This window comes from Botryllus schlosseri, chromosome 14 (assembly GCF_051294905.1).
Source record: "Botryllus schlosseri isolate E-star chromosome 14, Bs_hap1, whole genome shotgun sequence".
In the NCBI taxonomy this organism is placed as follows: Eukaryota; Metazoa; Chordata; class Ascidiacea; order Stolidobranchia; family Styelidae; genus Botryllus; species Botryllus schlosseri.
The window spans coordinates 22,665,788-22,691,044 of NC_137249.1; the positions used below are offsets into that span (position 1 = coordinate 22,665,788).

At 40.4% G+C, this 25,257-nt stretch overlaps 2 protein-coding genes and 1 long non-coding RNA gene across 7 annotated transcripts in view; 1 reads left to right on the top strand and 2 right to left on the bottom strand.

Moving 5' to 3' along the window:
* Window positions 1-5: 5 nt before the first annotated feature.
* LOC145456248 (uncharacterized) lies at window positions 6-6,393 on the bottom strand. The gene is made up of 3 exons (XM_080334326.1): window positions 6,008-6,393; window positions 4,483-4,718; window positions 6-1,042 (listed from the first exon to the last, which is right to left on the bottom strand). The coding sequence occupies exons 1-3, from the start codon at window positions 6,027-6,029 to the stop codon at window positions 725-727; spliced, it is 576 nt and encodes a 191-aa protein (XP_080190452.1). The 5' UTR covers window positions 6,030-6,393; the 3' UTR covers window positions 6-724.
* Window positions 6,394-13,650: 7,257 nt separating this feature from the next.
* LOC145456592 (uncharacterized) overlaps window positions 13,651-25,257 on the top strand; it is a 65,000-nt gene continuing 53,393 nt past the window's right edge. For 2 of the 5 annotated variants that reach the window (XM_080334728.1, XM_080334727.1), the window contains exons 1-6: window positions 13,651-14,000; window positions 15,648-15,830; window positions 16,820-16,963; window positions 17,482-17,628; window positions 18,821-18,964; window positions 23,701-23,859. In XM_080334728.1, coding sequence (XP_080190854.1) covers window positions 13,940-14,000; window positions 15,648-15,830; window positions 16,820-16,963; window positions 17,482-17,628; window positions 18,821-18,964; window positions 23,701-23,859 — 838 coding nt within the window. In that variant the 5' untranslated portion in view covers window positions 13,651-13,939. The remainder of the gene's footprint in view (window positions 14,001-15,647; window positions 15,831-16,819; window positions 16,964-17,481; window positions 17,629-18,820; window positions 18,965-23,700; window positions 23,860-25,257) is intronic. The other 3 variants (XM_080334726.1, XM_080334729.1, XM_080334730.1) reach the window with 3 other exon arrangements.
* Window positions 19,609-23,004, bottom strand: LOC145456593 (uncharacterized). The gene is made up of 2 exons (XR_013920656.1): window positions 22,784-23,004; window positions 19,609-22,528 (listed from the first exon to the last, which is right to left on the bottom strand). It is a non-coding gene; the product is annotated as an uncharacterized LOC145456593 (long non-coding RNA).

The window sequence follows — 25,257 nt, forward strand, 5'->3', positions numbered from 1 at the left end:
AACGCTAATGATTCGAATGGGTCTCTGTATTCTCATCTAATAAATCAATGCACACACAATTATACAAATTCTCGTTAAGTTCATACAACCAATAACCATTCTTATTAGGTCTCCTAATCAAGAAACGGGCGTGCGATGTAACGGTGGTAATTATAATTGTTGCGACATTTAGTGAGTCGTGTGATAAGAATGAATCTTCATACCACCTCCCTTGACTACCAAATCTCGACATCAGAGAACGAGGCAAGTAAAGGGACATAAAATGGACCTACATTTTGTCCGTTATGGGAAGCATATGGCATTGTCACGGAGGGCAAATCATACCATTCACGATATCTGATGTTTGATTGGTTACTATAGCAAGTATAATCCAGAGTAGATATGCATAACACAGACATGCATTTTTCCTTGCAGTATTACTCGCACGAGGACATGTCTTACTATTCGACACATATACGGCCCTATATGGTCGATTGAGAATCCAAACATGGCCATATGGAAAGGTTGCTAATGAAAGTCTGAGGTAACTTTTGTAATCACGTATGATTGTTATCTGAATCTATAGCACACTTCATCCATTTTCATTTATGATTGGGGACAAGCACTACTCCAGTAGGTGCTTAGGCCGAATATTTCAACATTAACTACAGGGCTGCGAAATCAACGTTGTTTGGGGCCCTGCACAAGTGTTTTATTGTCACATACCAAGATTAACCTTCTGAACTCATGCTGTGTCATCATTTGGCACCAAACTCAAATTGTCAGCATCCCCTTCTGTAGGGGTGTCACATATGCCGTTTGAAATCCTTGATTTTTCAATATCGATTTCAACGCGAGTTTGCCGCACCAGATGTTTTCTGCGGCTATATTGGGGTATCGTGCCGGCGTCGCTCCGAACCAAAGGCGGCCTTTTGGAATCTTCCGTGGACGCGGTTTTCGTCAAACTCCCCGTCTGACTTGACCTCAACGCGTCGATAATGTTGAGCGGAGAATAGTGAACATCGTCAGCGAGACTTACCGAGCGGTGAGTCTCGGAAAGTACCTGGAACACGGAATTTTTACTGTTATTCAGATCTTATGGGATTGGGACACATCACATCAAGATGACGTCTACGGGCAGCTGACAATTACATAGATTCTTAAACACACAACTTTAACCATCATTCCATGATTTTTTTAAAATGTACCCATATATCAGTGGTTCTGAGCCGGGGTTCCCTGAGACAGTATCAGGGGTTCTGGTGTAGGTCAAGCATGGCCTACTAAAGTAACTAAACTTTAGTAGGCCATGGGTCAAGACACAAACTCAACTCATAATATATGATTCGCGATAACACGCCTGTCGTCACCATCATATCATTTGCAGCAGACAATTAAACGCGATCAGTAGGCTATAGTCGAAATGTTAGTGTGCTGGTCGTACGTCGTATGCAGTGGCATACGCAGGGGATGTTGGGTTCAAAATCATATCATTTTTAAATGCCGATTCGATCTACAATATCTATGAGCTCATTTGCAATTAAGCAACTGGTATCCCTTTGATGCGTTTCAACTTAACAATAATGTGGTACTTTCTAGTGCGAAGCTTCGCATTTTAAAGAGATAGGAAATAGCAGATCTCACGCTGACTGACAATAAATATTCATACTGTTTTCGTATTGTGTTGACATCATATTGCAATGGTTTTGTGCTTTTAACACATTGTTGACGCACATACACAGCTCATTTGTGAACCATTAGTCCTGATGTACGGGACTTGAATAATTCATTTCTAGCGTGTCGAGTCATATGACTTGGCTAGTCATGCGTAAAAAATGACTCGAGTCAAGTCGAGTCAACAAAAATGGCGACTCGAGTCATTACAACCCTGGTAGTTTAGTTTCATGTTTAATGTGGCTGGTATTTGTTTTGTGATTCAACGAAAATTATCTTTATAAATACAATATATAACTGGATAGTATATTGCAGTTTTGTACCTCCAGTACTCCAAGAGAGTCTGTATATGTCTACATTATGTAACGTATATTACGAATTGTGACTTTGTGAGATATCACGATACCTAGCGGTTTACAAAATTTACCATCAGCATCCTCAAGCAGTGTTGCCAACTCCTGACGGACAAAAATCGCTAGATGTCGCTAAATCTTGAAACAAAATCGCTAAAAAAAGTCGCTATATCTCCATTCATTCCTAAGGTTGTTAAATAAAACCAGAATATTTATACAGTCTTGTCAATTGTGCTTTAATCGTCGGTATCAAATGATACTTATAATATATCTAGTTCGTAATACGCAAGAGTCATGTCAGTCATCTCAAAACGCGACAAAATGTGCGGTGTGGTGAGCGTCGGCGCCATCTACTCGGGCGGCCCGGGTTCGATTCCCGCCGTAGGAGGTTATTCTGGGCTTCTCGTCCCCAGTGTCGCTGTTCTTACGGCGACACAAAAAAAGCTCAGAAAAAAAGACCCGATACAGAAAGAAAACGAGCAAGAAGTAACTTCTAAAAAGGCCGACGAAGAAAGAATAACATCGAAGACATCGGGCACTAGGTTGGGATGGATACCAGTTTAAGAGACGCCAACTGGTTGGTCGTTCGGCATCCCCCTATCTGTTCATCATATCGCATTGTGTGTCTTGTATATCGCATTGAACATTGTGCGAATGTCTTGGGCAGATGAAAATATAATCTGACGATTATATAAGCTGCCGCTGAAAGGGAATTTGAGGGGGAAAGCATCCTAGTTCTACAAGTGCGTTGCTCGGTGCGTCCGTGAATAGCCTCTACGTGATGCGATACACCTATAATTGCGGAAAGCTCTTGCCGTCCCTTAACTTAGTGGCAATATTTGAACACGACATGACTCGAACCGGGTTTACAGGCCACTACAAGTAGCGACGTGAACTTTAGAATATAAAGGAGGGCGCCGACCAGCTGAGCAGGGTTGTAATGACTCGACTCGAGTTGCGATGACTCGACTTGACTCGAGTCATTTTCTCAAAATACAGAAATGACTCGACTCGATAGATTCAAAAATGCCCTACTTGATCACCTCTTGTCGTTATACAAACACTCTTGCCCTACCTCGCCCAGACATTGCTACCATCGTTTAATTTTTCGTCTATTTTACTTTTTTCACGAAACATTTCATACAGACAGACTGTTTAGAGTTTAGAGTCAAAGTGTACTTGTTTGATGCTGGTGTGATCAGACTAGATGACCTTCAACGTCATTCCTATCTAACACCGAATACTGTGCAGTGTGCATGCATATTTTCTGTACCATACCATCACTGCCGTGTGTCATGTATATTTTGGTGGGATGAAAATAAAGACTCTCTCTTTCTTTCTCTCTCTCTCTCTCTCTCTCTCTCTCTCTCTCTCTCATTGCGCATGACTCGGACCAAGCCATATGACTCGATTCTCAGACGGCTAAAAACGGCATTTCATTGTAATTTCGAAGAATAGTCAAACAACCATGCTATTGGCATTTCTCCTATTGGTAGTGGCAATAGAAAATGCTGCCAGAAACTGTCAAGAGTGATGAAAATTAGTATATTTTAAATGCAAACCATTCGATATCACCAAAGAGTTATAAGAAGTGGTTTTAACAAGACGTTAATTCGAAACTGAGCAGGCAACGAAATGACTTGGACTCGAGTCGTAATATGACACTGTAGGTTTTTATGGCTGGAAAAGTTACGGCCAACTTCCTTCCATGACCAGGAAACTCACTGTAGACGCTCCTAATATCCATGCACGCGACCTGAACGCATCAGATCGGTGCTGCGTGCTGACAATGTTGAGCGCGTAAGATATGGTAAACTTCCATGATGTTTGCCGTTCAAAACTGATTGATATCAGATATTTTGGAAAAAAATCGCTGGAAAATCGCCAAATATTTTTCAAAAGTCGCTAAATTTATCGCTAGTCGCTAGATCGATATTTTTTGTCGCTAAACCGAATGAAAAATCGCTAGATCTAGCGACAAAATCGCCAAATTGGCAACACTGCCCTCAAGGTGTGTTGAGGAGCCGTCAGATGGAAATGCAGGCTTCTCATATATTTCCCTGCTTTATCGGATCACTTTTGTAGCAGTTTTCATTAGTTGAATACCGTAATATTTGTCTGGAAGTATTTAATATTGACGTTACTTATGTTACACAGAAAATTCATACTGGCACGAATGACACAGTTAAATATTTCTGCGATGAGGACAGAGTGGGACAAATGAATTAAGCGAAACCTATTGAAGGAGGTAGTGACGTGCAAAAAGTGTGATGAACAGAAATAATAATAATGAATATCGGCCTATAGTGTAAATGGCCAACGCAGTCCAAACACCGTATATACTACTTGAACTGAACAACATCCTTAAACAATGACATGACGTCACGGATTTCACGTAATGATCACATACTTGCGAATGGTCCATACACTACACCGTTTACCACATAAATATAGCAATGAACGTATAATAGCTCACCTTCATAGGATTTATCACGCGTATAGCTCCCATCAAAGCCCCACTTTCGTCGGTCTTGAATCCCCTCTTTCGACGAATGACGAATGATGCAAGACGTGACACGGCAAGCGAAATCACAATCACACCGAAAGCAATAAACAGAAAGGATGCTATCGGCGGCAGGTACGGGACACCGTGGTTACGATGTAAAGTATCCCCAGGACGTGAAGCGTTCAAAAGTAGAGTTGTGTTTTCCACTGTAAGAACAGCAATGGGGTTATTGTAAAAGCTAGCAATATGCTACCTATAGGTACTTCTTTCCTGCACGGTCTTCGCCTGCTGGTTCGGCATTGAATATACACACTTTTGTTGACTCAGTAACTGGTAAATGGTAATACGACTATACTCGTTCAACATCGAGTTTCGAATGATAGCACGTTTCGTTATGACGTGAAAAGATAACCCTATAACAATGCGATGTAAATCAAGGACATGATCAAATTCATCTACCTGCTTCAAAGTACCAACCAAGTCAGAATCCATTGACAGTTAGACACAGCAGTGGAAGTATACGCAAAGTAGAAGTATTATAGTTGCTCGAAACCCCAGCTTTCCGTACGGCCGATCTAGCTTATCGATATTCGAAAATGATCGCCTAGAATTTTTTTGTAATCGCATATGTCGAGCTTTTAGAAGGTAGCCAACTAGCCAAGCTTTGCGACTCTCAAATGCAAAAGTGACTATTGGTAATCCAGTATCAATTAACTAAAAAGAAAGGATATAACTTAGGATTGGTGGCTGCTATATTATGTAGCTAATTTCGTCCGTGTAAGTGGTGTCTTATAAAAGTCTAGAAGTGGGCCGTGCAACAAGTCGGCATTAACGGAATGAAAATAAAGAAAATTGTCTAGGTGAAAATGGCCATTAGTAGTCGACGGACACCATGAATACCACAACCAACAAAAACAACCCCGAATATTGGGTTTTGGTAGGTTGGATTGCGGCAGTAAACGTTCCGTCGGCAGTCACGTTAAATTATTTGAATATTTATTATTTATTCTTTCGATTTCCAATGACCTCCCGGACCAACTGGAACCTAGCCACGGACGGTCCGCAGACTCCTGATAGGAGACCGCTGGCCTGCAGTATAGCCTATGCGTGTGCTATACAAAGGCATTTCCCGAAAAATGTATGTTTTCAACTTATATATATGTTTGCCCTGAAAGTGACCAATACATCTTAAATTTACCATCTACATTACCAGTGACCGACAGTTTACGTCTGACATATATATACAATACGCTCCTTATGCTCCGAGCTATACGGTACATGACGGCACAGTACACACATTTACGTGGTATATAAAACTGAGCACGTTCATCTCTATCATGTTCTACCTTCAATGCCTCTTACATGGTATATGTCCAGTGCCCATTTATCAGGACTGAATATTGATACCAATGGTGCTGATTATTATATAAGATGGACCTATAGCGATACTACAGAGGTAACCTACAACAACATTCCATAGGCGTTCTTTACTCACTTTCCACATCTCCAGAGTTCATCGCTGAAAGGTACTTCCCGCCTGCGCCGGATTCTTAATCTTCAGACATGCTATCTGATAATACGCATACGCTACCGACTGTCACGTTGATTGATCAATTCTAAAATTGTCACGTTTCACATGGTCGTCACGAAATATGTGACGTATAACCGCACATCGCACTGTACTGAACGTGTGTACGACTGTGCGTACAGCTATGTACAATTTGTACATTCACGTTGTCGGATAGCAGCACGGCAGTTTCAATTAGTTCATATTGACACGCCATGCTTGACATCTGAATCGTAGTATTGAAAGTAATTTAGTAGCGGACTTTCGTGTCGTTCATATGGATTATTCTGCTGCTTGCGAAAGGCGGTGCACACGGTTTCACACGCAGACTCTGATACTGACACTCAAGGTCTTGGCGGATTGTAAATTGACAATAGTTACCAATTGACGAGTCACGCGAGATATGTTGATACTCTAGTATTCTGATATCAGTCTAATACTAATTCGATTCATCCACGGAGCTGCAGTGAGCTAAACATCACCGTAACGGCACTAGAGATTGCTAATACGGCCGAAGTCTTTACACATGCAGAGGGAGGGAATCAATGAACAAGGAAGCCTCGGAAGGCATTAGTGCTATCATGTCGCTCTACCAAGTCGGGTAATATATCAGTAAATATGACGATGTTTTTCTAATGTGTCTTCTACAGTATACCACGTTAAATATTGTATGACCTGAGTGGATGAGAAAATCGGCTTATTGGATTGTATGATTATGATGTATTATAGTCTGAACAGTACGCTAGATCAGTCGTTCCTAACCGTGGTTCACAGGAATCCCTGGAGTTCACTAAGCCAGTCTCAGAGGTTCGCTACGGGTTACGACACACATCCGACTCATACAACAAAAGTCACACTGATTTGCAGTAACTATTCATTATAGTCCATTTCATTTTATGTGAGAATCATATCATGTTATAGAAAATCATTGTGCGAACCAGTGTTGTATCGCAGTGCGTGGTCGATTTTTGTTGTTGTGACTATAAGGGCGATAATTTTGGGTTCGCCGACAGTTTGCAGATTAGCGTAAGGTTTCGCCAGGTCAATAAAGGTTAAGAAACCCCGCGCTTGGATATATATTCAATGTCTATAACAGTGGTTCTCAACCTTTTGTCTTCACGGACTCCCTTTGGACTGCAGGTACCCCGCGGATCCCCCGGTTTTAATTCAAATTCAGCTCAATTATCGTGCAACCATCATATGCATTGTCCAAATATTAACTATAGGCTAGTGATAAACAGCAAGATGATGTATTTTCTTGAAAATAACATCATATACTACTATTCATGTGGAAATTGGGAATACTTTTATTATTTCAAAGCGAATTTTGTATTTTCATTTCTTGAAATACCGCGCCGCGCCATCGATTTGAATGAAATAGTATTTACGATGGCCAATTCTTCAATTATTTATATAGTTGTGCCCACCGTAAATACTATTTTATTCAAATCCAAATTTTTCGACGGTTATAACTCCAGCTAGCATATTATAAAATTATTTTTCCACTTCTCTGTAGTATCCCATTCACCAAAGATTTGTTTGAACGATGCCCGGAATGGTTATATTATTCCCACCATAGTGAAACTGAAACTCCAATCACACAGTGGATAAGGGGATTGGTTCATTCATTTTTGCGACGTGAGTGGAACAGCGGTGTATTACACGAGAGTCATACGATCTTCGAGGGCCGTAAATGTCGCACCTCCCTCCCTCAAACCGAGCTCGAAGGGGCCAGAACTATTTCTCTGATTGTTTGTTGGAGGAGAGCATTTGAACTTGAAAATTGCCGTCACGCTTTGCGCGATTTCTTGTAACTACAAGCCTGCGTTTGATTATGACTAGTAGGCTAAGAGAAAAATGTGCATATTTTAGAGATATAGTCATATCGGCGGCGGCGATTACCAGATATTGAACGAGACTATGAGTATGGCTCTAGGGTAAAAGGTGGGCCACAGAACATTTTCGAGCCCGAAAATGGGTCACGGCCAAAAAAAGGCTGAGAACCCCTGAGCTAGAGCAATTCAACAATCCGGCCTGCTTCAAAGCCGTGTTGTAGCGTCATATACACATCACGTAATCCCGTTCCATATGGCGCACTAATATCAAGTTGGTAACAAAACAATAGATGCAAAAGGGGGGTCTGGGGGCGTAGCCCCCATAAGCTCAGAATACATACTTATATGGGCCCCCCGGATGTCTCGCCCCGGTCCCCTAATCGTAGGGCCACCACTGCGAACGAAGTAACGTTTATTGTGCTACAACCTGACGACAGGAATTGCGAGCTTGTGTCCAAATCAACGGGAGTTATTACGCGCAATTTTTACTTTCGTTCCGTTCCCAGACATTTTATAATGTCATACATCGATTGTCCGGCTTATCCAGTGTCCAAACTAAGCGGATTCAGGTGTATATTAAATATAGATATAAATATATTGTGTAGCTGATGCTGTGTTCTTTATAAATGATTAGCGATGACGCCACAGCAAAAGTAGACGGAATGGGATCAAAAGGTTATTTCGCACGTCGTCGAGCCTCGTCTCTCCTTAAAACCAGCGAAATTGCAGCAACATCTAATTTTGGAACCCGAACTCGTATGTCGTTGTTACAAATGTTGCAAGAAATACAAGCAAAGTAACGCTCGAAGGTTACGATTAACATTCGATGTCAATTTGGAAAAGAAAAACACGTTTTGCGAGGTAAACAAGCAAATAAACACGTGTGTTTGCCATGAAGGTGACAAGTATACGAATGGTGCGAAGCCGTTCACGATTCTGATTCGTGTGAACACCAAGTTTTGTTAGAGCTTCGTAGTGAGCATGTGCAATGTGCATTGTACAATCGTACATACGACGTCATGTGACTTCACGGTGCTAATTCGAATACACATGATGCATTGCCTTTCTCTGTTTTCCCTTATCCGTATAAAATATTGCCGGAGTGATTAATCAGAGTACGCTTTGTGTCGTTCGAAAGATTCTACGCAAGTTATGAACCACGAGCTTCAATACTAATTGCCAAGAAAACCTACGCAATACTTAGTCGTCTGCAAACAGGTAATTGCAAACTGAACTCGCATCTGTATGGAATGGGAATTCACGATGCCGGACACTGCGAAAGCTGTGGCGTAACAGGAACAGTTGAACATTACGTCATCCAATGTAACAAATATGAATGCCATCGGCAGTATTACGGGACCAAATAAGAGACGCCGTTCCTCTCCGGTTGGAGACATCATTGGTCAATCCTCTCACCATGGTCACTCTAATCGAAGATGTCCTACTCTATCCACTGGTCGAGATATATAATATTATACAACGGTATATAACACTCTTATCATAGATCTGGTGCAAACGACCATTAGAAGTCGAGCACCAATATTATAGGCATGGGTATACCGATACAACAGCAACGCATGAAGACGCGACCTGACAGCAAAATGTCCCATCACAGTGGTTCTTAACTTTCACTAACCCGCGAAACACTTAGGTTAATCTGCAAGCCTGCGGCAACGCCGAATTCTCGTTGAGTCATAAAAACAAATATCCACCACAATACATATATAATGCGTTACTATATAGATACTGGTGCATAAATTGCACTGCGCATCAGCGAATTGTTAAAAAAAATGCCATAAAAATATGATTTTCATAAAAAACGAAAACATTATATTGAATACTGATTGCAAATCGGTGTAACCTCTGCTCTTCGTTTCAGAAATGCGAGGGTTCACCTTGGGAAGTGTCATCGTATTTTTCGGTCGAAACGCAAGAGCGTTCTACTAATTGCTCTATTGCAAATCTTCTTATACATTTTGGAGATCGATTTGGCATTTAGGAAGAAGCGGACTTGGACTCAGACTCAAGTCATAATACCATGGCTCGTACTCGACCCTCTTCTCGCCGACTTGTACTCGACTTCACTCGAGTCAAAACTATAAAAGTGAGATTGACTTGTGACTCGGAGCCTTGTGACTTGCTTACAACCCATTATCATAATGTTTATTCATAACGGAATAGCGTGTTATTTACGTCAAGCTATCGAAAATTTATGAAAATATCTGGCTATACTGAGGCTAACACTATTTCACAAAAATGTTCGCAGTGTTGGCCAGTGGCTCTCAGACTTTTTCGGCTGGCGGCGCGCTAGAAAAATTATTCTCCGGAGAATTTCTTGACTCATTGCGTCCAAATGATTAATACCCATTTAATGTTGTTACAGCAATTCCTGAGAAGTGCAAGTTGAGGTCTAGATCAGTGCTTCTCAACCTTTTTCAGTTCGCGACCCACTTTTCATCGAAATTTCATTGTGCGACCCACTTCTACTTCAAGTACGTCAAAAAGTAGAAGTACTTCGTTAATGACCACCTCTGGTTACAGAGGAATGTTTAAATCAGAGCAAATTAAAATAGGTCGTGCGATAAGGCTGTAAAATTGAGGTTGCCTGCAATGACGGAGAAAAGCCTGTGCAAGGCACACGAGTTAACACCTAGCAACCACACATATAACAAGGCAACTAACAATTTATTGACAGCAAACATACTGAACCAAGAAGGCGACACCCAGTCCACATTGAACAATCATTGCGGCGCTTAATCAATTGGTAGTAATTACTGCACACTGCATCTTACTGCAGTAACAACAGCATGTCCAGCGCGAACGTGAACAAGGCGTTCACACCATCGCTAGCGACAATTCCAAAATGATGTGCAAAGTTAAATCTACTCAATGAGGTTAAATTGTGATATACTTTTGATAAACGAACAGATACAAGTTGTATAACTCATGATTCATGGCCGAGAAATGCAACGTCATATAAATGTATCGCTGTTGGTTCGAATTTAATCTCTCATTAACATGAACCGCAACGGCTTTTGTTTACATCTCGAATATTATTTTATAAGTGCATTAAGCTCAGCCTGCCGACAGTATACACAGTATAGCAGTCTTCCATTATGAGTGGAATACATTTAGTCGGTATTGTGTAATATAGCGTTTATTCTAAGTCCAACTAGACTAGAGAATACGCATTGAAATTTCGACCGAAATAATTACGATACCAGACCATATGTCATATACTCCTGGATTCCCAGATTGACTAGTATAAAATATTTATATTTTACTAATCTAACTGCAACATGAATGCAGAAAGGAATTGCAGTTACTCGGATATGTTGTTGGGGCGACCAATGACGGAGATGATTCCACTATATACAGGTCGTGTTATTTTTGCCATTTCGAGAACGAAATGCCAAAACTGCCAAAAATAAAATTTTGAAAATGCCAAATATGAAACTTTTCGAAAATATAGATTTTTATGAAAGTTCTTGATAAAAATGTCAACAAGAATTGACAACACTTTGTATGAAGCGACGAAACAAGTGTGTGAAGCAGTATTCTTATATTAGGGTCCGTATAAGCCTTCAGGTGTCTGCAGACTACTATCCAAGACTACTATGTCCAGCGATTTAGTCTGAAATTACTATAATCTGTTGATTGATAAATCACGCGACTAGGAAATAAATGATATCCAGCGATTAGGAAGTATACGATATTAAGCGATTGGGAAGTAAATGATCTCTGTACGCTAATGTAGTAACCAGCATATTTTAGGGTTGCCATATTTTGGAATCGCGAAAGGAGGACACTCTTTCAAAATTTTCAGACTTATAATACTGGAGTAAAATCCGGGAAAAAGTGGTAAAATTCTCCCCAATTTATGGTCGGTTGACTAAAAAAAGGTCAATTTTCCGGCTCAACTCCCGAAATACAGTTTTCTGTCACATATTCTGTTGGTTGGCTGAAAAAAAAGTTCATCACTTGCGTTCGAACCACGAATTTCCTGTTAAGCGTATTTATGCCCATTTTCACTCGAATCTATCCATCGACTTAGCTCTGAAAGCTGTAAAGGAGGACGAATTGCCAAAAAGCAGGACCTTTAGGCGTCCTCAGGGACATTTTCAAAAACCCCGAAAAGGAGGACATATGGTAACCCTAGCGTACTTAGGAATCTGCGATAGAGGGCCCCGAATTCTTTTAAATTTAGCGCAATTACTAGGTATATTTGCCTGTTGTCAATGCTCATGCATTTTGTTACATCATGTAGCCGTCACGCGCGACTCACGCTGTATATATCTCAATGTGCATATCGAATCCCATTCCTCTTAAACTTGCAATTGAAAACTGTCGGCATGTTCATTGTTCAATAGATTGTGTCACGATTGCCAATATATAGACATAGTTTCATCAATGAACATACATTGTGCAATAGGCATCCAGATCCATACGTACCTTACATAGCCTACATATATAAATTCAATCCTTTCTTAGTTTTACATTCCAGGGTGGATAATCTTTCATATAACATTGATTAGTAAAGTCACTCATGATTTTTACCATTGGTTGGTTAGTGATGGCTGCGATCCAAACATGTCAGAAACGCTTTTGAATTGTTATCGTAAGTATTGTGACCAGTAGTGTGAATGCAGGTAAATTTGCACGCATAGTGAACTGACTATTGAGAATAGATATTGTAAAAGCACTCGGTTTTATTTCGGGTGAATTTGGTCCCCAACATCGTTTTCAATTCGGATTTAAATGTTGCTGTTTGATGGCACAGTGTGGATACGGCATGTTTTGTGACTTCCGTTTCATAAGTAGACCAAACCGAAGCGTTTTATATGGTTAATTCGAGTCTACAAATATGAATTCACGGCGATGCCAAAATTGCCAAAAATAAAATCTGAAAAATGCTAAAAATAAGCTATTTTTGAAATATGCCAAAAGTATCTCGGCCTGACTACATATATATTATTTTGTCATACTATACCGATTGGAAACGGTGACAACCATATTCGTGAATCGTGACCCTTTGAGATCTCGGTCACAAACAATGATGCTTCTGAAATCTGCTTATTGACAACGATACGATTACGAATGCCAGCGTAATTGAATTGATACCACGAAATTGTACCTGTACCACATTGTCTGCTTAGTGATTATTGCAAATAATTAACAGCTGAAAACAACGCGCAAATGGCTAATTACACGCGATTAAGCATCATTGATCGTGGTACGCACGACACTTTGTCAACGCTAATGTCAGATAGCTATTCTGTACCTTTACTCAGTACGGACCTCTTCCTTTTAGGCGTATTTAGAATAATGTCTTATCTCACGACACGAATCCTTCCCCAGTGGCAGATAAACGTTTTCTCACGGATAATTTGAACATCCCGTAGTGAAATGCTACCTTCGTACTTCTATTTTTACGCATCAAACACGCAATCATATTGTCCTTCGTTAGAAAGAAAATTCCCTATTTGTTAATAGGTCTTGTATATTTCCAGGTTATCCAATGTGCTGCCGATGAACATTTTTATTAACAGTTAACATTTTTATTAACTCATGATACATACAGTAATACTCCGTCCATAATTACGCAGTGCGGCATATGTATACGTACGTACACGTTGTGCGAGCGTCAAATCCGCGTAAGCCGTATTTCAAAGTATGGTGAACTCTCCTACATAGATGCCACAATCGAAATACCCGAGGCAATTTCTTTTTCATTTCCGTATTTTTGATTAAAGATTTGGAACTCATTTAATAGCTCACCGTGAATATAAGATATTCAGTTCATCGCGCCTAGCCCGAAGGCGAGTGGCAGAAAGGTCGGTTGGTCAGCATCCGTTTTTGATTGATATGATGAGATTAGGAATATGCAATCGTATTTGATTCTGTGCAATATTATAAAGTGATAAATTTAACTGGTAACCATTCATTTCTGTTAGTCGAGACCGCTAGCGTAACAGATTCAGGTTGGGTTTCAAGAGAACCTCCCGTCCAGCAAAGAGGAGTCGCAATGTTATTACGGATTATTGTGTTAACTACGACATTGGCATTGAACCGATTCGTCAACGCTCGTAAGTAGAGTCGTATTTATCGTATATATTTGATAATAAACATTATGTAAATGAATATCAGATTATTTTGCACGGAGTTGTACGAAGTTAGGTCACGAAGTACCCATATCGGCGATGCTACCTACGCAGAGATGTAGAATTGTACACTCATGGCGGAAAAAGCGTGTTGACTTCACACCCGTCTACCTCCCGTGGTTTACGAAACTAGAACCTACCTCAGACTTACACCACGGTATAAATCAAACATAGCAATATAATCCATATGTTGCTAGCCCGTATAGCTACATAGGAAGGTAAGCATGTAGAGTGTAGACACCTAGGATTTATAACCGCGATAAAATTGTGAGTTCTGTTTGCGTGAATCACATTTTGGATGTTAATACAAATATAGGTTAACTATAGGGGTGGTGCGAGCCTTAGGTTCAGTAAATAATATCGGTCTGCTGTGAATGATCAATGATCATTGTAATCGAAAACACCATGAATAGCACAAACAACAGTTATCGAATCTATTTATACAACCGGCTCCTGCAGAAGCTGACAACGATGCACGTAAATTGCGACATCAAAAACGCCATTTGATTGTGATTGGCCTCTTTATGTCACCGAAAGCGAGCTAAATAGGCCTTATGCTGAATAGAATTTGGGACTTGAACTGCGACTATGACCAGGACTCGGGTCCAACTATTTTCTGCAATCTCTTGGCCCCGGATTGGAATCGACGACAAAATGAAAGTGACTCGACTTGACTCGAGTCAAAAGCTGAAATGAGAGAATTATTTGAGACTCGGAAACCCGTTACTTATTTTCAACCCCGTTTACTCCCATGATATAGACTATTACAGTGGTTCTCAATCTTTTCGTCTTCCCGGGCCCACTTTGGACCGTCACGGACCCCCGCGAACCCCAAAGTCTTAGTTCAAATTTACCTCTATTGTCGTGCAACCGTCATCTGTCTCGTGGAATTATTAACTATAGGCTATTGATAAGCAACAGCAAAATGAACTCTCTTGAAATTAACATCATACTATTTATGTAGAAATTGGGAAGACTTATTATTTCAAAGCGAATTCTGTGGCTTAATTTCTTGAAATACGGGGCCATATCTTGAAAATCCGCGCTGTCGATTTGATATGAACGAGTGTCGAAAATCCATGTCTACAAAGATAGGTAGGAGCGAATGTAATAATAACGCGTGACGCTTCCGACGACACATTTGGCTATGATCGCAACATACATTGACCAATATAACGTCCAGCCAGCCTAGTCATTTCTATGTAGCAGCCTATCTTGAAGTTATTCGGGACTAGCGGCCATGTATATCACAGGAAGAACTGGATCTCTGCAAACAAACATATTCCAAAACCCCAACACAACATCCCTAAAAAGCAATATGTTAGTATAAGAAGGCCATTGGCAGTTAAATGAGTTTGCATAGTGGAATCTGTCATCTCACTGGTTATGTGAGTCCTGAAGTTTTAGCAGTTATGAAGCAAAACTGCTTTACGATTTCTCTATTTTAAAACAAAATAAAAATTCGGTTATTGACCATTTTGCAAATTTGGAGGCTTCGCGGACTCCTAAGGAGAGAACCACTGAACTATTAGAAAGAGGAAAAAACCTATACGAAATGTTTGCGTTTTGCAGAAAATCAAATCTGGGCAAATTGGGGACCGTGGCAGCAATGCAGCAAACCGTGCGGCTATGGAATCCAAAGCAGAACTCGTGGATGCGCACCGTGGAGTGGTCAAGTTTGTTCTGAATCTCAATCTCGATCATGCAATGAATCACCTTGCTCGAACGTTCAAGGAAGCTTTCCGAGTTTCGAAGGTCAGGTCAACATAAATAGCGCTAGAAATTCGTTTTACGAAAACAAAACTTGATGATGAAGCCTCTCGGGGCTGCATTTTGGGAATAGCTTCGCTTGCATGTCCGTCACTCTCACTACTCAAAAAACGCCATGAAAATAATTGTTATTTTTCCTTTGTCACATGCATCGTTTTGATGACAGAACCGATTCACATCAATCTATTAACGAGTACATACATAAGCATTAAGCAAGCAGATATCATTGTGCCAGAAGAATGTAATTATTTAAATTACTGAAGGGTGTCCAGTTTCCAGTGTCTACTTACAACACCGTCAAACAGTTTAGAAGTTATTTCACGGACCCTGTTTCACATATTCATACTGATATGTGCATATGGTTCTTCGTGAATTTCAAAACGGATATGTCGGCAAGGATGGTTAATGTGTAAATTTCGAACTATAATTTGAAACACATCATGCAGAGAACAACATTATTTCCCACAAATCCTGTCAACCTGAATTACTTTCGGTATATTATCGCGTAACATCCATCATATGAACCTGTGTATATGGATGATAATAGCCTGATCGATGAATTGAATGTTTGCAAAATTATAGATAGAGATTGAGTGACACATTTTCAAAAGTTGAAATGCAGGTTCTTTAAGTGACACATTGGTACATGCCGTGTTATTACGTTGCGTGATATATCATTTGAATGATAGAAATACAGTTCTTAGGAGCTACACATTGGATTTCCTGACGTGAGAGTCCCAACGATAACTCGAACCCCTATGAAACTCGTAACCTAGCCTAAACTTACCGATACTATCACACAACTCTCACCCTGAATTTGTTGTTGCTCGTTGGCATCTGTAACCCAGATTAGTATTCAATCAAATCAACCTGAACTTAGGTAAACTTGAATTCAATCATTATCCAATTAAATCAACGCCATTGTCATTTGTATGTCGCACGAGTTTTCACTAAGTTGAGCGCGAACCCTTCAGGTCAAGTGTCCACCAGCGGGTGGGGGCAATGGTCGCAATGCAGCTCCTCCTGCGGTGGAGGAAGTCAGACACGAGTATTCGCAAGTCCAACGCAGCGGCGATCAGAGACGCGTTTTTGCAACCCGCAATGGTGCGATACTCAAGGTAAGCTTTCAATCTTTCTTTTTGATAAATCATAGTTCTAATATAAGCTAGTCCAATCGCTCTACTATCAACGAATACGAAGAGCACATTAGAAGTTTTAATTTTGACGATGCGAATGATATCTATATATATTGTGTTAAATTATCTCACCCCGTGCATGTCAAATGTTGTTGTCTTGATGTTCGAGGTGTTTCGTCTGTTTCACAACATTGGCCATTTTACGCCAGACCGATATTCCTGTAATATTACGATTCCGGATATGCCGAATTGTAAACATGTATACTGCAATCACAATTTTCAACTTTCTGTGATACTTCATGTGATATGATATTTGAAAAACATTCTTTTCATTGTGCTATCAGTAATTAAATCCTCAGTTGTCAAGTTGATTGCTTCTATTGAGGATACTAGACATTGCCAATTTAATAGGATAGTATAGTATACTACGAAATGTAGATTGGATGCATACGTTAAATCACGGAGCATGTTCATAATCAACACTTGTACCTTGACCTCAGGGTCTGCAGTTACCGGCGATGGATGGGGGCAATGGTCTACATGCAGCGCGCCATGCGGCGGTGGCACTCAGACCCGAGTTTTCACGAGTCGATTGCAGAGAAGATCAGAGACCCGATCCTGCAACATAGACCGTTGTAGTAGCCAAGGTGAGTGAAGCCATTGAATGACTGAATGATCGGTTACATCGTGCAGATCCTTTTACGGGTGTAGCTGTAGGTATTCTTGAATTGTAAATTCACACACTCGTTCGAAGATTTGTGCAAAAACCCTGGCGATGCTGAATCATTATGACCTTGTCCAGACAAGAAGTGTTATACGAAAGTCACGTGCTCCATCTTACCTACGTATGCGAGAACATGTTGTTGAGCAATAGGGCTCTTCAAAAATGAATTTTTTTCTCAAATCGTACTGGCTACTTGATAAAATTGTTAGGTTACCTAATTTAAGCCTACACACAAAATTTGGTTCAATTCCAGCCAGTAACCGCTTTGCTACAGGAGAAGTAAGTTTCTATTTATTATATAAAAATAAATAATAAAAAAATTGAAAATTTTCTGTTTACCCCATGAAAGTGTTAGGCTGTCTATAGAAACGATGCTCACCAAATTTGGTTCAATTCCAACCAGTGGAAGCGGAATTATTGCCGTCGAAAAATTTGGATTTGAATAAAATAGTCTTTACGGTCACCGATTCTTTGTTTATTTATTATAGTTGTGCTCACCGTAAATACTATTTTATTCAAATCCAAATTTTTCGAGCGCAACAACTCCGCTTCCACTGGTTGGAATTGAACCTAATTTGGTGAGCATCGTTTCTATAGACAGCCTAACACTTTCATGGGGTGAACAGAAAATTTTCAAATTTTTTATTATTTATTTTTATATAATAAAGAGAAACTTACTTCTCCTGTAGCAAAGCGGTTACTGGCTGGAATTGAACCAAATTTTGTGTGTGTTGTCTTGATTTTGATTCCGTATCTGCCGACCTTGTAGCAAGGCCCACTTTTCAAGACACCGCTTGCGCGGATCAGACGGGGGGAAGGAGCTTAGATAAACCTCCAACACTTAGGCAGGAGTTCTGGAGTCGACGTCGGACGGACTCGAACCCGCAACCCATTGGTGTTGCAGCTGTGAGTCATACTTTTCTCGAGTGATGGCTGAACGAATGAAAGAATGCCGTGTCACGGAAATATATGCGCCTCTGGCTGGCCACGCCATGAATCAAATCTGTATTGAATATTGAATCTCTTAGTAGTAAAGCGTGTCCAGGCATATTATTTTAAAAGTCGTGGTTTCGGTCTATCTTTTCTTCGCGATATTTATTCCATTTTGAACTCAGGGCCAACTTCGACTAGCGGTTGGACGCAGTGGTCTGAATGCAGCGCATCATGCGGCGGCGGGCGTCAAAATCGACAACTCACCATCGGTTTCCAAACTAGGACAGAGACACGAGGTTGCAATATGCAGGGCTGCGCAATACAGAGTGAGTTTCAGCGGGACATTGCACGTCACCGTTACCCGAGGACTAGGGCTGGACGTAATGATTCGATTGCTCAAATCTGAATTGAGTAAAATTTCAATGAGAAGTGAGAGACGATTCGAGTACTGAAATTATACCTCCCTTTATACCAAGTACTATCAATGTAAAATATGCTTTGGTGCCTTTACCACGAAACTTGAACGACCCAAACCTTAATTAGCTGTATAACTGCATCCAAAACATATATAGTACAAAGCCACGCATGCTAGTGGAAGTGAAATTTCCGTGAAGTCGTGGCCGACAGACAGCATCGAAAAGGGTGCCTTTATTTTGTACATGCAAGCTAATGAAAAGCTAATGCAGCTAATTAAGCTAAGGAAAAGCTAATTAAGCTAATGAAAGGCTAATTAAGCTAATGAAAAGCTAAGTAAGCTAATGAAAAGCTAATGAAAAGCTAATTAAGCTAATGAAAAAGTAAGCTAATGAAGAGTAAGCTAATGAAAAGCTAATGAAGCTAATTAAGCTAATGAAAAGCTAAGTAAGCTAATGAAAAGCTAAGTAAGCTAATGAAAAAGTAAGCTAATGAAAAGTAAGCTAATGAAAAGCTAATGAAGCTAATTAAGCTAATGAAAAGCTAATTACGCTAATGAAAAAGTAAGCTAATGAAAAGTAAGCTAATGAAAAGCTAATTAAGCTAATGAAAAGCTAATGAAACCAGCGAATGTAAAAATGAAGCCAATGAAGCAAGGAAGTAAGTCCAGGTTAGTATTTCGCTCATATGATTCTGGATGTATCAAATCCGAAATTTTAAATCCAAGTTTAGAATCTGGATATTCGATTCTCAATAGGGATTTTTGAATTATGATTGCAATAGTGCCAATTCAGACTTAACTGCACCCTGCAAACCGGAAGATTTGACGGCACCGCCAGGTTTGTTTTGAGGTGTTCATGGTGTGTCTCGACCAGCACCGTAACTGCCGCACCCCAAACCCCCAATTGGGGGGGGCCGAGCTCGAAGGGGGCCCAAAATTATTTCGTGAATTAGCATAAATCATAGAATATTTTTTGAAAATTTATGCAATTTTTTCAAAATTTTTTCGCGCTGCGCGCGAATTCAAGTAGCCTTTTATCTATATTATTGGGTATTGGCCATTACCGCGCCACCACCCACCAATACATACAATCAAGACATGAGACTCCAAGAAGTGTGCCAGAACGATCGGCAGCGAGAAAAGCTTGGCCGAAAAGGTCTACGCCCTTATGCAGACCGAAGACTTCATTATATATACAAAATACATATAGGTTTAATTGTCCATAGGCTCCTAAATGACTGGCGCCGAATGTTCCTGTCTTTGCAATCTGAACCTCACAAGACACATATCATCCCGCTGGGAAAAGTTTTATGCCAGTGAAGAAATACCAATTTGAAATCGTGTGCGTCTCTTAGTTTAGAAGCCTACGTTCGGACGATTCTATACTTTTTGATATACCAGACTGGAAGTCACGAAATAATATCATGTAACGAGATCATATCAACGGGTCCGCCCGCCCGAAGATGTTTAATCATTATTTACGGACCCTCCCGTTTTCAAGACACTTCAGCCAGCTCCACCGGTACATCTAATTACGTGAGTAGAGAGGACAATAAATTGATAGCATAATATATATGCAATCGCCGATCTGATTGACCGATTTTATCATAAATCATCGAAAATTTTCGCGCTTCGCGCTGGCTCACAATGCGGTACAGATAATTTCGTGACAAACGCGAACAACGTGATGGGGGGGGTCGTTTTATCACCCTATGGGAGCCCAAGACCCACGTTTTTGGGGGCCTGACGAGGTGCTGTTTCGTTCCTGCCAACGGGTATACCCCCGAAGATGTTTAATTATTATTGAGTGGTCCTACCTTTTCAAACACACCTCACTCAGCTCTACCGGCAAATCTGATTACGTGAGCAGGGAGAAGATAAAAATTGATAACAATATATGCAATTCCCGATCATACTGCCCCATGAAATCATGAATTCTAGAAATTTTCCGCGCTTCGCGCGCTTAGGCGACAGAAGCTGATTCACTAAACAAACTCGCAATGAATATGATGAATAGCGGTAAAAGTGTATCGCCGTTCGCCCCCCAGAAGTTCGGTCTATAACCCTATGGGGGGCCCAAGACCAAAGTTTTTTGGGGGGCCTGACGAAGTGCTGTTACGGCCCTGGTCTCGACTAATATGGTCATGGTCATGGTCATTTACACCAGGCAATTTTCTACATTTCTATTCCGTAGCGGCCGACTTGTACAACGGCCCACATTCTTGGCTTTTATAAGACACCGCTTACACGGATGAGATGGCACCTAGGTAGGAATTTTGGAGTCGACCTCGGTCGGACTCGAACCCACAACCCATTGGTGTTGCAGCTGTGGATTATACCACTACGTTATCTCGGCACTACATACAGCGGTGATCTCTGACGAAGTTTTTCTGCCTACTCGGTGCTAAAGTGCCAGCACGCCTAACATGATAATGTGGCCGGTTATGTTTGCAAACTGAATTTGATAGCGTGAACGAACATGAACATCAACGACATTTCAAAGGGAGTTCATTTCTTGATGGTAATTAGTTAGGAAGGCAAGGAGGATTTGAAAACAGCATTGTCTCACAAGCTCCAGCATGCCTGCTATCAATCAACGCATCATACAAAACTGGATTAACCCGTTTCGGCACGCGATATGTCTGGTAAACCGAATTCGCGTGGATATTGGTTGTGGGCTTGACAGTAATTTTTATTTTACAAATAAACTTCACATCATGATCGACAGATTATAATTTAGATTATTGATCGTTTTTTTTTTAGAACTGAATCATTCTGCGCATAATTTCAAAATTGGGAAGACTTCTTTTTCGTTACCTTTGCGAAACCTAAATCACGTACTAGTGAGACATCGGCACAATTGTCATCCTGATAATGAGCAATGAGTAAACTAACGTTTAAAACGTCCGGATATGTACTACTTTGTAATTGCATATATTTGCTGCGCTGAATTGGGATATTCACGTATCATTTCTGCTTTATAATATTTCACAGGGAGGGGCAAGGTATAGCCTATCGACTAGCGAGTCGTAACGCATTGACGCTCGTGATCTTTTATTATAATATCCGACAAGAATAATGCTTAGCGCGGAATATACTTGACTAGTTCCGCTTTAGTTCGCTTGAATGTATTCACAGCTCCGCAGCTGCAAAACGAATTGGTTGGGAGTTCGAATCAGGCCCAAGTCGGTTCCAGTATTCCTACCCAAGTGTTTCTGGTTTATGTAGGGTGTGGGCTTGTACTGCTCGTACGATCCGCGTAGACGGTGTCTTGCAAAGGCCCCGACCCATAATAGTCGGTGGATCAGGAACCGTAATAACGAATACCAGCCTGGTGTAAAATGACCAATGACCATCCTATAGTAATAGAAACACCATTAATACCAACCTACTACGTTAGTGTGACCACTGATAAGTGTGACTAACTGTCTCTAACATTAATTTTGTAATTCACATATAGGTGGCTTTTCATTAGCTTTTCATTAGCTTTTCATTAGCTTACTTAGCTTTTCATTAGCTTAATTAGCTTCATTAGCTTTTCATTAGCTTACTTTTCATTATCTTACTTTTTCATTAGCTTAATTGGCTTTTTATTAGCTTTTCATTAGCTTTTCATTAGCTTACTTAGCTTTTCATTAGCTTTTCATTAGCTTTTCATTAGCTTACTTAGCTTTTCATTAGCTTAATTAGCTTCATTAGCTTTTCATTAGCTTACTTTTCATTAGCTTACTTTTTCATTAGCTTACTTAGCTTTTCATTAGCTTTTCATTAGCTTACTTAGCTTTTCATTAGCTTAATTAGCTTCATTAGCTTTTCATTAGCTTAATTAGCTTTTCATTAGCTTTTCATTAGCTTACTTAGCTTTTCATTAGCTTAATTAGCCTTTCATTAGCTTAATTAGCTTTTCCTTAGCTTAATTAGCTGCATTAGCTTTTCATTAGCTTGCATGTACAAAATAAAGGCACCCCATCGAAAAAATACTGAATTATATTGATGCGGTCTAGAACAAGCATTATTTTCTTTGTGGTCGCATAAAACCACGTATTTGAACTTTTCGCATCGCCCGTATACTCGTCATAAAGAGGGATGTTCGAATGTTCGACTTTATTCAAGCCTGATAATCGAGTAATAATCGAATCACGCATGTATACTTAAATTTCCTCAGCTCTACTGATGAACGAGAAATCGGCTGTGACCTGCTCAAAACATATCCGCAATGCTCAAATCGAATATCAGATATTATGCGCCTGTTGCAAACTATGATCTCGGAACGTCACATTGCAACATTGCGAACATTTCACAACATGCCATTCTACTTATTGTGGTGGTGACTTGGTATACAACATCACATTATTGCTACTAAATGCATACTTTATTATACTTAGCAAATTAATTCGTATCATGAATGCCGTACTATCTCATAACATACCGTATCGTCGTGGTTGTGTCGCGACTCTTACGCATTTCTGCGTTTCTGAAACGCTATTGATGGCGTTCCGCCGATTGTTTACGTCTGCAATGAAAGAGATGGAGATAAGCGCTTTGGAACCAGTGACATCAGAGGATAAACATGCGCGTTATGTAACCCGAAAATTATCGTGTTCGTTCGTACGAAAGTAAACTAAATTCGAGTTACTTTTGCAATAGGACCCGCCTGGTCCAATTGGAGTTCTTGGAACGCTTGCTCTAAAACCTGTGGCGGTGGAGTATCATCGCGATCGAGGAGTTGCCTTCACAACATCAGGAGTCAATGTGTGGGAAATCCCTCTGGTCTGCGTACATGTGCGACACACCAGTGTCCGCCAGGTCGGTGCATCGTATCTTATAAATTCGGCTTCAAATCCAGGCTAAATTCAGCGGAGTACAAGCAGTCGATGTTTATTTTACGCTCTTCGACTCGATTCACGTCTGCGCCTAGATGACGCATTTTCATTTAACATAAACTTCAGCATGACAAACACACAGAAAGCCACAAATCAGCTGGTCAGGTTGTCATTATTATACGTTCAGTCGAAATTGAAGAGAGGAATGGTTCATAACCAATGCTAGAATTACGCACATGTGTGCTTGTTGCCAAATTATTATCGATATCGACGGGACTTTGACTTCAGATAACTTCAACTGGGCTATTCAACTGTATCATTTGTTTCAAAAATGACCAATATGTGACTGGTACATTGTTTTCGAAGCTAAATTAATCGCAGTTCAATTTATCAAACTCGGAGACGTTTCGTGTGTTTAATAGCGATAGTTTGTCGCTCCATAACAAGAATATAGGCAAACATTCAAGTAAAAATCAATTTTGCCCGTACATCGCAGCATACTATTTCATAAAGAGCGCTAGACCAAGTCAACCGGTAATTACACGGTTGTCATAAAGACGGCGCGGGAGAATCAAATAGTACAATCGCAGTGCGCACACACTACACGGAAAATCGTTGGACTGGCATACAGCAGTATTTGCTAATAATGACATATACTAAGATTCTGAGATCCTTCTGTCGGCGTGGATATGGATTTCATTCATTATTTACGCCATACCGTCATTTGTTACTGGAATAGACTAGATTGCTCATTATAAGGTGACCGACTGAGGAATGAAATGCTGTGACGTGGTCATAGGAAGCAGACTTCTTTGTGGCACGGCAATACAATGTTATGTGAATTTCTATACCACTGTCGCAGTATAAGATACATATAGGATGCATATTGCACATGCACATCTTTACATTTGTACTCTAAACGGTGAAGCACCAAACGCATAAATCATTGAGACCCGTCAATCAGCCAGCGATTGCTCGACCCTCGTTCGTCAGTGTAGCGAATACAAATGCAACAATACAAACGTATCGCAATGACACAGCTCATACATTGAATATCGCATACGTTCGTAGGCGTTGCATATGTTTATCAGCAACGCTGTCTGGTATTGTCTTATACATATATTTGAAGTGTAGAAGGTTGATACTCCGTAAGACTGCTGTAGAATAAGCGAATCTGGGCTTAGTGGATATAAATAGACAACGGAACCGGATTAGCGATTTGTGATGTAAATGAAAGCAATACAGGATTGGTGGCAGCAATGATGTATAAATAGCATTAATGCGTTTTTACTTTGGAAAGTAGGCAGAGGAAAACACCTATAAACCCGTCTCTTTCAAACGGAAGCGAAACAGATTATGCATACGTATCACTTCTGCTAAG